Source organism: Eriocheir sinensis, chromosome 18 (assembly GCF_024679095.1).
Source record: "Eriocheir sinensis breed Jianghai 21 chromosome 18, ASM2467909v1, whole genome shotgun sequence".
NCBI lineage: Eukaryota > Metazoa > Arthropoda > Malacostraca > Decapoda > Varunidae > Eriocheir > Eriocheir sinensis.
Window position 1 is genome coordinate 3,835,900 of NC_066526.1, and position 11,346 is coordinate 3,847,245.

Consider the following 11,346-nt stretch of genomic DNA (forward strand, 5'->3'; position numbering starts at 1 on the left):
AGAATGGGTTTAGGCCTGAGGGGTTGGAGGATAAGGTTGGGGGATTCGTAACTTGAAAGGATATTGGCGTTAAAGGAATCTGGAAGTGTCAAGGACCGAAAACTTTGCGGGAATAAACCTTGGACGGGAGAGGAAAAGATAAAGAGACCAGAGCCATTGAAAAGGAGAATTTGACCACCTTCATCACGGGCGCTATGTTGCTACCAAAAGACCCGCGCGAAATTCAAATCGATGGAGATACTATAGTGTTTTTTTGTGTGTACTATAGGTACTTTTTCGAGATCCTGACTATACTTAAAGCACACAAAAATATACTCTATCAACATCAATTTGAATTTCGCGCGACCTTTTTAGTAACATAGCGCCTGTGATCATTTTGGCTTTACTCCTTTTATACGGCTTAAGGACATAGGACATAGGAAGACATAGGAAGGAGAGTAGACTAGAATGTATAGGGACTAAAAGCAATCGGAGACTTAGGACCAGGGTTGGAGAGTAGGACATGGTGCGTGGCAGGGCTAAGGGCTACGTGTAAGGGCTCAAGGGACATGGCAAACAAAGGGTTAGGGGAGCAATAGTAGGCTTGGTTAATAATAGGTTGGTGTAGGACATGGTGCGTGGAAAGTGCTCAGGGCTACATGCGGCTAAGGGCTCATGGGACAGGGCGGACAAAGGGTTGGTGTAGGACATGGTGCGTGGCAGGGCTCAGGGCTACATGCGGCTAAGGGCTCATGGGACAGGGCGGACAAAGGGTAACAGGTAGTAAAAGGATGTTGTTGTAATGCCGTGATGACCCTCGTAATGAAAGCTGACACTCTAATGGCGTAATTTGGGTCCCTGTGCCACGCCCTTTGGTGCCCGCGGGGGTCCTTCGTGCCCTCCCCCCTCACCCCCCTGTTACTCCTCGTTAAGTCCTTTTTGTCTGTGTTTATTGTATGACGGACCCGATTATGTTATTGTTCTTTTGGACGTGTAAAGCGAAGGGATAAAGTTTGTATGTATGGTGTATATGGATGGGCTCGTTTCGGAGGTCGGTGGATTAGGCGAAGTGGACGTTGGATAAGGGTGTTGAAGAGAGGAAGAAGAGGAGAAGGAAGAAGAGGAGAAATGAGACCCGGCAAGCCACCGACGACCATCATGATCCTCGACCACGGCCGGCTAGCGTTGAGGGTCTTCCCGGCAGCCTCCTTTTCTTCCCCTTCTCCTCCTCCTCCTCCTCCTCCTCCTCCTTCTCCATTTACCATGAGCTCTACCATTCCCTCACATCCACCTGACTGCTCCTCCTTTTCCTCCTCCTACTTTCTCGCCTCCTCCTCCTCCTCCTCCTCCTCCTCAGCAGCAGCAGCCGTCGTTACCCTCCCCACCCTCAAGTTACGCTCACACGCACCAACGCACACACTAACGCACGCAGTCTCCCCCGGCCAGCGTCCACTTTAATATCGCTAATAGGATTGGTGGTGCAGCCCAGGGAGTGCTGAGGCCCACCGCCCGCCAGTGTGTTAGTGTGTGTGTACGTTCAGGGGGCTCCCGTAGTGCCTATCGTGCCTTGTCGTGCCTTACTGTGCCTTGCCCCGCCGCGCGCTGCCTCCCCTTCGTGTGTCGTTCCGTTGTCGTGGTCCCAAGGTGTCATGCCCAGTGGAACAGGTGTGTGCAGGTGTAGGTGTGAACGGGGGTGGTCAGGTGTGCTTCAGGTGTGCCCGTGCATGAAGCTCCGTCATGCCCACGAACTGTAAAGTGAAGGACGCATCCTCGACGCGCCCCCAGCCGGCGTGTGAGGCATGGAGCGGCATGTGATTGGCGGTGTGTCCACTTCAAGCACCTGAGAGCACCGGCCACCACCACCATGTCCTCTTTCCCCAGCTCCCCAGACAACTCCCCCGCCCCCCACTCCCTCTCTCCCCAGCCGCCCCATAGCGGTAGAAACTCAAGGGGAGAGGTGCGACGCAGCCCCCGTGCCGGTCGCCTCGCAATGTCCCGTCAGAGAAGCTTTTCCAGCTCCGTCCTGCCCACCATCAGCCTCATGGTGGACGACGAAACGGTCATCCCGTCCTTCCTGACGGGGCCGGTCATGAGGACAGGGCGCCGTGACTCAATCAGCGTTCACAACCTCAACCACGCCTACACCTGCAACTCCATCTCCGACTCCCACTACTCCTACCACTCCCACCCCAACCTCAATTCGGACCTCCTGACGGGGACCATGTACCTCCGCCCCGACAGGAAGGATGGGTACCTCGACGCCCCCAAAGACGACCAGCGCTCCAGCGACGATCGTCCATCAGCCGCCAACCACATCCGCTCCTCCTTCCTCTCGCTGTTTACCAAGAAGAGGTAGAATCCAGAGCCTAGGGAGAGCGTGATAGATGCCAGGAAGGTAGAGGCTCATAGAGACATCAGAGAGCTTCAGGAGGGTAAAAAGACGGCACAGAGAGATAGGGAGGCCGTGTTGGGATCAGGATAATTGGATACTGCTGGAGGACAAGGTGGGATCTGGGATTGTGGAGGAGTTAGGAGAGCTTAAGGATATTGAGGGAAGGAAGAAAGGGAGTAAGGGCTTAGGTTTGTAGGAATGAGGAAAGGAAACTGAGGTAAAGGCCGCAGCGTGTACAAGCTTTAAAGGTCAGGGTCGCATAGAATTAAAAAAGGAAAAATATGAAGTAATTAGCAAGCATCACCAGCACGCAAACATTAAATAAAAGTCCATAAACGAAAAATGCTAACCTGAATACCCGAGTAGAAGGTACACGTCAAGGGTTTTGGATGAAGGTAGGAAGTACGGCAAATTACAGGCCGGCCCCAGGGAGACCCGCCATCAAGGAAGGAGTATTAAAGAGCGATAAAGCTTGACGACGAGAGCGAAGGAGCCTCGACCGCCATCCCGGCCTCGACGCGTCCGGCAAAGAGAGGTAAAACGCGGACCACCGACTCCCAATTGCCCAAGAAATTCCCGCGAAGTGCCGCGAATGGTTCTGTTTTCTTTGTAAATTACCGTTACATTTTCAGTGCCAACATTCTCAGTCGAACGAAAGAATCGGACTAAAATTTTCACTCCTCATTTCGCTGCATTCATCTTCGCGCAAAGTTGTAAATTTTAATGGGCTCAGCTTTTTCCTTCAGCGAACACTTATTTCTCCTGCTGATTAAGATAATTACAAAATTACAAAACAAAGCTCCGTATAATCCAAAAGCTCACCCGCTTTTAATAATATTATTTACTGGACTGAAAACTTAATTAACATAACCAATGCAAATTACCGCCACATATTTCTTAAACACGAAATTTCAAAGCAAACGAGTGAAATATCCGGAGCTCGCCACGGTAATAACAACGCTTCTTTAGGGGCTTACAACACCACCTGCCTGCCCTTAGAACGCAGCCTGCACGCCCCTCCCTCACACGTCACACTTACCGAAGCCACTCGACAGGAAACACCGTACACTTCTTGAGTGCATGGCCGTTCCCTTTTAGCAGTATTTCTTTATAGACCCACTTGTTGCCGTGGAGCCACCAGCACCTCAGAGTTACAAGGAGCTACAAGGAAATGCACTGTACAGATTAAAGACATGACCCCTTTTAATAATGGACAATGACTTTAGTGTGTCGTTAGCTATATTTCTTCATAGCCACACGTTCTGGCTTATAGCTATAACAAAAAAGGTACAACACGTTACAAAGGAAAGCACTGTTCAGTTTCGAAGCTCTCCCTCTGTAATAATTCTTTATCAAAATTTATTGCAGTTCCCGTTTGCCAATACTTTTTTATACTCGCACTTATAGTTTTGCCCATAACTATTACCAAAGAGTTACAATGCGTTACAAAAAAAAGCAATGTTCAGATTAGAGTCTCTCCCCTATGTAAGAATATTTTATCAACCTCTTTTGCAGTCCCCCTTCGTCAATACTTCTATATAAAAGCACAAATTCCCGCCTATAACCATCACCAAAGAGTTACAATACGGTTCAAAGAGGAAAGAAACACTACACAGGGAAGATATCCAAGCCCCTGTACAATCTTTTATCAACTTTTATTCCAATTACCCTTCGTCAATACTTCTTATACACGCCCACAGCCCCTCCTATAACCCTTCCCAGAGAGTTAAATAGCATTGCAAGGGGACGTAATATATAGGATAGACCTTCGTAACAATCCTTTAATCAATCTTTCTTACAGTTCCCCTTTCGTCGATACTTCTCTATACACGCACAGATTCTTGCCTTTAACCATCACCAACGAGTTATAAAGGGAAGCACTGTACAGAATAAAGGCTTTCCCACTTGTAACTCTTCTCTATCATCCTCTATTGCTGCTCCACTTCTTTATACACGTACACACACCCGCCCATAACCCTTACCAAAGAGTTAAATAGCATTAAAAGGGGAAGTAATGCAAAGGGTAACCTTCAGCCCCTTGTGCCAGCGATTCTTTACCGGTCTTGGCAGCCGGAGCAATTAGCAGGTGGGTTAGGGCTGTATCACGCAGGCCATTAATATTCCGCCCCAGCAAGCCTTCATCGCCGCCGCCAACGTGTCTCGTCTCCCTGTAATTGTTTCTTATGGTCGTCGTATCTGTCTCACAAATCTCGCTCGCCCTTGATGTATTGCATAGACACGACCACAGCACCACCACCACCACCTTTTAGCATATATATCAGTCTTCATTTGCTTCTTTGTTTGTCATCGTTGTTGTCTCCTCTCGGGCAACTGTCGGATTTTGTTCGTGGTTCCTTTCGTTTTGTCGCTGTTCTCTTCTTTGTCGATGTCTTTTCTTCTTCTTTAACTTGTTCGTGTTTCTCCTCCCTTTCCCATCCTTCTCCTCTTTCTTCCTTTCTCCTCTTTCTCCACAGGTCTCAATGATATCTCACAATACGACTCGGCACGCAAAACATGACTTAATCAACTTTGTTTTTTCGCGCAGCATCAGAGAGAATCCTTCCATGTCAAAGGATTAGCCGTAAACTCTAATCACGGCGCCCACACTCAAAAATATCACGACAACCCGGCTGGAATAACCTGAAAAGATCTGCCCCGCAACACACAACCCTTGCCTCACAGTCGGAACGAGGAAGAGGGAAATATAGGAGGCGGAGAGGCAGGCAGTTGGGGTCTCGGTGAAAAGTAGTAGCAGCGGTAATGGTGGCAGCAGAAGAAGTGGCGGTAGTGTTAGGGATTTCGCGGCCCACAGACCCCAGCTGCGAGGGAGTGCTGGAGGCAGGCGCGTGAGAAAAGTTCAAAGCCTCGTTGCTCTAATATAAACACATGTTAATGCCCCCTGGAAACACCGTGGCGTGAAGGAGGTAGGCGAGACCCCGGTGTCAGGACGAAAATGGGATCGTAAGGTAGACTAAGGTGTATTTTCTCAGGGGGGCCTTTTTCCTTGTCTCCGGAGAATGGAGGACATCTGGCCATGTTTGTGTTGCTCATTTTTAGCCCTACGGCTGGTGGTCTCGTTAGTGTAATCTGTTTAACCTTCATTAATTCTCATTTGTGCGTGTAAACATTCATTCTCGTTACGCCGTCCTCCTCCTCCTCGCCAGCAACCCTCCAAGACGCTCTTCTTGTCGATATCCCTTGAAAGAAAATGACGCGGACCCGCGGTTTAAAGGGGAAACCCGTACATTCTCGCCCGTATTTTCCTCTTGGGCTAAACTCTTCTGCTGCTCTGACGTAAACTCAACCGCCCAATTAACGTCATTAAAACACAGAACTGCGAATAGCAATTAAAATTCCCATGGAAAAAAAATACATAAGCACTCCCCGGTCATTAAGAACAGAAATTTTGAATGGGAACCTACGATATTTTTACCCTTCCGCATTGAGGTCGCGCTGCGTGTATTGTAAGTAGGAAGGAACACGCCCCTCGCCTCACCGCGGCCGGGTGTTGAAGGGCCTCGCCGGGCCATGTTAGGGCTTGGAGCGGAATAATCCCTCGTTAGCTTCAAGATGCTTGCGCCAACACACCTGCCCCGCCTCGGCCCTCACACACACACGCACACACACCTTTACACCTGTTCGCCTACCTGCCTTCTCGCTTGCCTATGTATACTTCGTCTTGCCGTGTACACTTGTATCGCCCCGGCCGTCACTCACACCTTTGCACACCTATGTATCACACACTTCCATGCCTACCGGGTTCATTTTACACACTTTACAGACCTACCTTCATACCTGCCCCCATGCCTCACTGCCTCCCCTTGTACCACTCAAATTGCTTACACTGGCTCACTCTGGCATAAACACACACACACACACACACACACACACACACACACACACACACACACACACACACACACACACACACTACCACTACTACTACTACAAATACTACTACTACTATTACTACTATACCTGTTTCCATACGCTCATGACACACTATCACATTACATTACCACACTCTCATCATACAACCTACGCATCCACCTCTCTTCATACACACACACACACACACACACACACACACACACACACACACACACACACACACACACACACACACACACACACACACACACACACACACACACACACACACACACACACACACACACACCTCTACAACCTCCCGAAACAATTACACATTTACATACGACATCCAAAGCACATTCATTCACACCCACTCTCATCTTCTTCCACCCACACCCTCCACCACACGCGGACACGCCTCCAGACCTGGGAACTCCACCCTCTCGCTCCACCCTCTCGCTCTCTCCTCACCTCTCTCTCCCTCCCTCTCTCTCTCTCTCTCTCTCTCTCTCTCTCTCTCAATTCTCTCTCTCTCTCTCTCTCTCCTCTCTCTCTCTCTCTCTCTCTCTCTCTCTCTCTCTCTCTCTCTCTCTCTCTCTCTCTCTCTCTCTCTCTCTCTCTCTCTCTCTCTCTCGGTCCTCATTACTCACTCCTACCTCACTGAAACCTGCCCACACCTTCACACACTCTCCTGCTCACCTCAGCTTTCCTCTCCTCCACCACCACCACCACCACTACCACTACCACCACCACTACCACCACCACCACTACCACCACCTAACCACTGCAGTATTTTTTTGCTTCTTTTCACTCTTCTCTCTCTGTTTACTTTTATGATTCTTTGAACGGTTATGCTTTTTTTATGCCTTAGGGTTATGAATGGGATAAAGGGTTAAAAAAAGGGGATTGTGTTTCCTTTATTTTTAGTTTGATTTTTTTGTTGTTGTTGTAATGAATTTGAGTCGAGATCAAAATAAAACAAAATCACCATTGAATATATTGGCTTCTGACTTCAGTTTGTTTCATAGACTTAAATAAATAAAAAAGTAAATGAGTAATAATTAAATGGATAAATATACAACTTTATTATTAGATTTGTCACTGGGAACATCATATATTTTAATGTCAACCTTTTTTAAGTCTCGGGGAAAAACACATCATATTTAACTATCCTAATACTATTTTAAATTTGTCCTAATGCCACGTCAGCGCCAGAGACACGTTTTATCTTACTTAACTTTCCCTCATACTTTCGGCACCTTTTAAGTGAGTTGTGTGTGTATATTAATCGTAAGTCAGCTCAAATTTACTATCTCGGGAGGACATGCGATAGCCTTTCATACTCGTGCCCAAAAGTTAAGTGATAAGAGCGTGTAAAGTTTGCGGTGATGGTGGTGGTGATGATGATGGTGGTGGTGGTGGTGGTGGTCGTCGAGCTGGTGGGAATGGCATCATATTGGTAGTGGTGGTTGTGGTGTTGGTAGTACTGATGGTGGTTATGTTAGTACTGGTTTTCTGATTGTTGTATTAGTGGTGATATTGGTAGGAATGATAATGGTTGTGGTGGTGATGGTGATGACAGAGGTGGTTGTCAGTTCTGGTTGTCTGGTTGTATCTGTAGTGGTGAAGAAGTGGTGGTGGTGACAGTTGTGGTTGACTTGGTGGTAGTGGTGGTGGTGGTGGTGGTGGAAGGGGTAGGTCTATCTAGATGACTAACGCCGCCCACTCAACCACCCCGAGCTGTTTCCTTTTCTCTCTTTCTGAATAACTCTTTTCTCTGTTGAACATACCAGACCCTGAGGCGGTACAGGTGGTGGTGGTGGTGGTGGTGAAAGTGGTATTACCTGTAGTGGAGGCCGTGCTAGTTGTGTGGTAATACTGGTAATAGAGGTGGGAGTGACAGTAGTGGTGGTGGTGACGATAGTAGTGATAAGGATGGTGTTGGTGATGGTGGTGAGAGCGGTGGTGGTGGTGGTGGTGACGGCGGCAGTGTGAGGCTTCCCCGGTAATTCCCTGTTCTTACGTGCCGCCCGCCGTGACACAGCCTCAGCATAAAACAGCTTCAGATAACACAGCGCAGCAGACAACTCTTACGTGGCAATACACGGCCTCGATGTCACGCCTCACAGCCTCCCACAGGACAGCGTCTAGGCCTTGATTACGGGCAGATACCCTCGCACACCTTGAACAAGTCTAGGAGTAATATAAACACACTCGAGAGTAGGAGATCATTATCATATGTGGTGGAGGGTGTCCCAAGGAAACCTAAGTGATCATGAGATAACATACCTCTGTTCTAAATACACAAATACACAAATATACACAAATACACAAACACACTATTTATATACACAATGCAGGTATTCTAAAGTAATCCCAGAAATACGGAGATATGATAGCATTGTGATAACTACCTCAAATACCTCCTTTAATATGCGAAACTACTTAAAATTATAACATAACAGCGTCAGATGCCTCAAACATACATTCAGATAACACAAAGTAGCTCTTAGAACACATGGTTTTAAGAACTGTACAATTCCTAAAGCATTATATAGATTAACACAAACATTACAAAGTTACTTGACAATATAAACACAATATAACCCTTAGATTACATGATCCCAAGTACAATACAATGGTCGTTCGTTCCTTAATCACGCTCTAGATATCACAAAACAACAGAATATTAACACCAGGCATCACAAAATGGCTGGTACATCATTCCACAAGACAACACCAAACCTTCAGACGCCCACACAACGCAGACGCCCCTTTAATGCACCCTCTCGCTCCTTCGCCATTCCTCCGCAGGGTCCATGACAAACTTCTTTTATTTCCATCGCTTTGAGTAAGACTGATGCCTTTAACAGCGTCTCCGGGGCCCCGCTGTGACCCTCACCTCACATAAAATCCATTTGTCTGATTGTCAATACAGTGAGTGAATAGAATCGATCAGTTTCCTCTCTAAAGCTCCGTTCGTCCATGTCCGCTTGTGAGATTAACCTGAGCCCGATAGCAGGAGGCGAGATCTGGCCCTGTATGCATTAATGGCCCCGTGAATGTGGCCGTGGAAGGTAAATGCTCCTCTCGTGGCCCCCGGCGCCTCGCAAACGTCGGTCGTCGAACATTTCCAGTTAATTTAAGAGATACGTGATGGGCGTGGCCGATGCTTATCTGGGGAAAATGGTGAAGGTGATTCTCGTTTCATCGGCTGGTCTTTTTTGCTCGCTCTTTTCTATATCCTCCGCATTTGCAGCGATTGAATATTGACGGGAATGTGTTATATGCAGGCCGTGTGGTGGTGGTGGTGGTGGTGGTAGTGGTGATGGTGGTGGTGGTCGCTCCTAATTTCAGTTAATCATTTTCAGTTTTTTTCGTGAGATATAATTTTCTGATCCTTCCTTGATGGCCAAAAGAAAAAGTTAAATAATTACAGGCGAGGGAAAGATTAATTAAAGAGATACGAGAAATTTCCAGTACAGAGCATTCTTGAAAACGAGAAAGAGATAGAAAGATAGAGAAAAAAGTTGCCATGGACTCTCTTTGAGGGTTCTGAAAATATTACGGAAATAATTTAGAATCAGAATGAAAGGTAGACAGAAAGAAAAAATATACATAAACCAAACTATATATAGGTAAAAGACTAGGATGCAAACAGAACAAACAAGGATACATAATAACAGAAAAGCAGAAATCAGCTCTTTAGATACGTATGTCTGAAGAGAGAGAAGGAAAGAGAATAATATTAAACCGGAAGGTAGAAAATAATGAAAAAAAATAGTGCTAAACTAAGAACATACAAAGAGGAATAGGATACAAATATAGACCAAAACAAATCTTTAGAATATGAAAAAAAAGGCCAGAAACCAGACGTGTAGACTTAAGGGAGAAAAGGAAAGAGTTTAAAGTTAGACTAAAAGGTACAAAGCCGTAAAAAAATATCACTAGTCTAGAAACGAGCATAAAAGAGTAGGATAAAAACATAGACCCAAATAGAGCTATAGAATATGAAGAAAAAAAAGCCAGATACCGGCATTTGAGACACGTGGACCTTGAGTGTGAGAAAGGAGGAAGAGGAGGAGGAGGAGGAGCGGACGTGTTGGAGGGTGACCTTGATATGTCCCTCCAGCCTACCCGCCACTTGGGGTAGAGGAGACGCAGATGCAGAGCCGGACCCTTACCGCAGCGCCCTCGACATCAGCCTCCATGGAGATACCGCAGAGTGCACCATACCGTCCTCTCTGGCGGCGGCGCAGGTACTGAGGGGGGTGTAGAGGGGTAGAGGGGTAGAGGGGGACCTGTGTAATGTATTGGGAGGTGCCGAGACAGGTTCACCTGAAGAGTGGGGAAAGGTGTAAAGGAATAATGGTGAAAAGACAGGTGTGTGAAATAATTTGGACAGTGCAAGAGGATGGTACAGGGCTTGTGACTAGATGATTATTGCTGAGAGCGAATGTGTAATGGATTTGGGGGTGAAGAGTCAAGTTCAGGTGAAGAGTAGGGAAAGGTGTGAAGGAATAGATGGTGAAAAGACAGGTGTGTGAAGTAATTTGGACATAGATGATTATTGTTGAGAGCGAATGTGTAAATGTGTAAAGTTCAGGTGAGGGGTGGGGAAAGGTGTGAAGAAATGGATGGTGAAAAGAGGAAGGTATGTGATGTGATTTGGACAGGTGTAAGAGGATGATGAAAGGCGTGTAGGTAGATGATTATAAATGAAGGCGAATGTTTAAGGGGATGAATTGAAAAAGATACAGGTGTGTGATTAAATTTGAAGACAGATGTAACAAGATGGTAAAAGGGAGCAGGGAGGTAAAAGGGGAGGCAGATTGATGACTATAATTGAAAGCGAGTGTTTAAAAGGACAAGAATGGAAGGGCGTGAATGGAAGGGAACTGAGGAAGGGCAATAACAGCGGAAATCTAATAAAAAAACAGAGGGTTGACAAAAGTTGATAGATGTGGAGGGATGAGTATTTTAAGGGTGGGAAGACAGGTGTGAATGGATGGGAACTCTTGAAGGGCAATACCAACGGAAATAGAAGGAGCAGGGGATTAAATATAGACAGAGAGGTGCGATGAGATAAATATGGCTGTATG

At 46.8% G+C, this 11,346-nt stretch overlaps 1 protein-coding gene across 1 annotated transcript in view; it reads left to right on the top strand.

Annotated features, from left to right (window-relative positions):
* The first annotated feature begins 681 nt into the window (after positions 1 to 681).
* Positions 682 to 11,346, top strand: part of LOC127000227 (potassium voltage-gated channel unc-103-like) — a 145,592-nt gene continuing 134,927 nt past the window's right edge. Inside the window, exons 1-2 of the mRNA XM_050863674.1 lie at positions 682 to 2,331; positions 10,377 to 10,503. Of these exons, the coding sequence (XP_050719631.1) occupies positions 1,844 to 2,331; positions 10,377 to 10,503 (615 nt within the window). The 5' untranslated portion in view covers positions 682 to 1,843. The remainder of the gene's footprint in view (positions 2,332 to 10,376; positions 10,504 to 11,346) is intronic.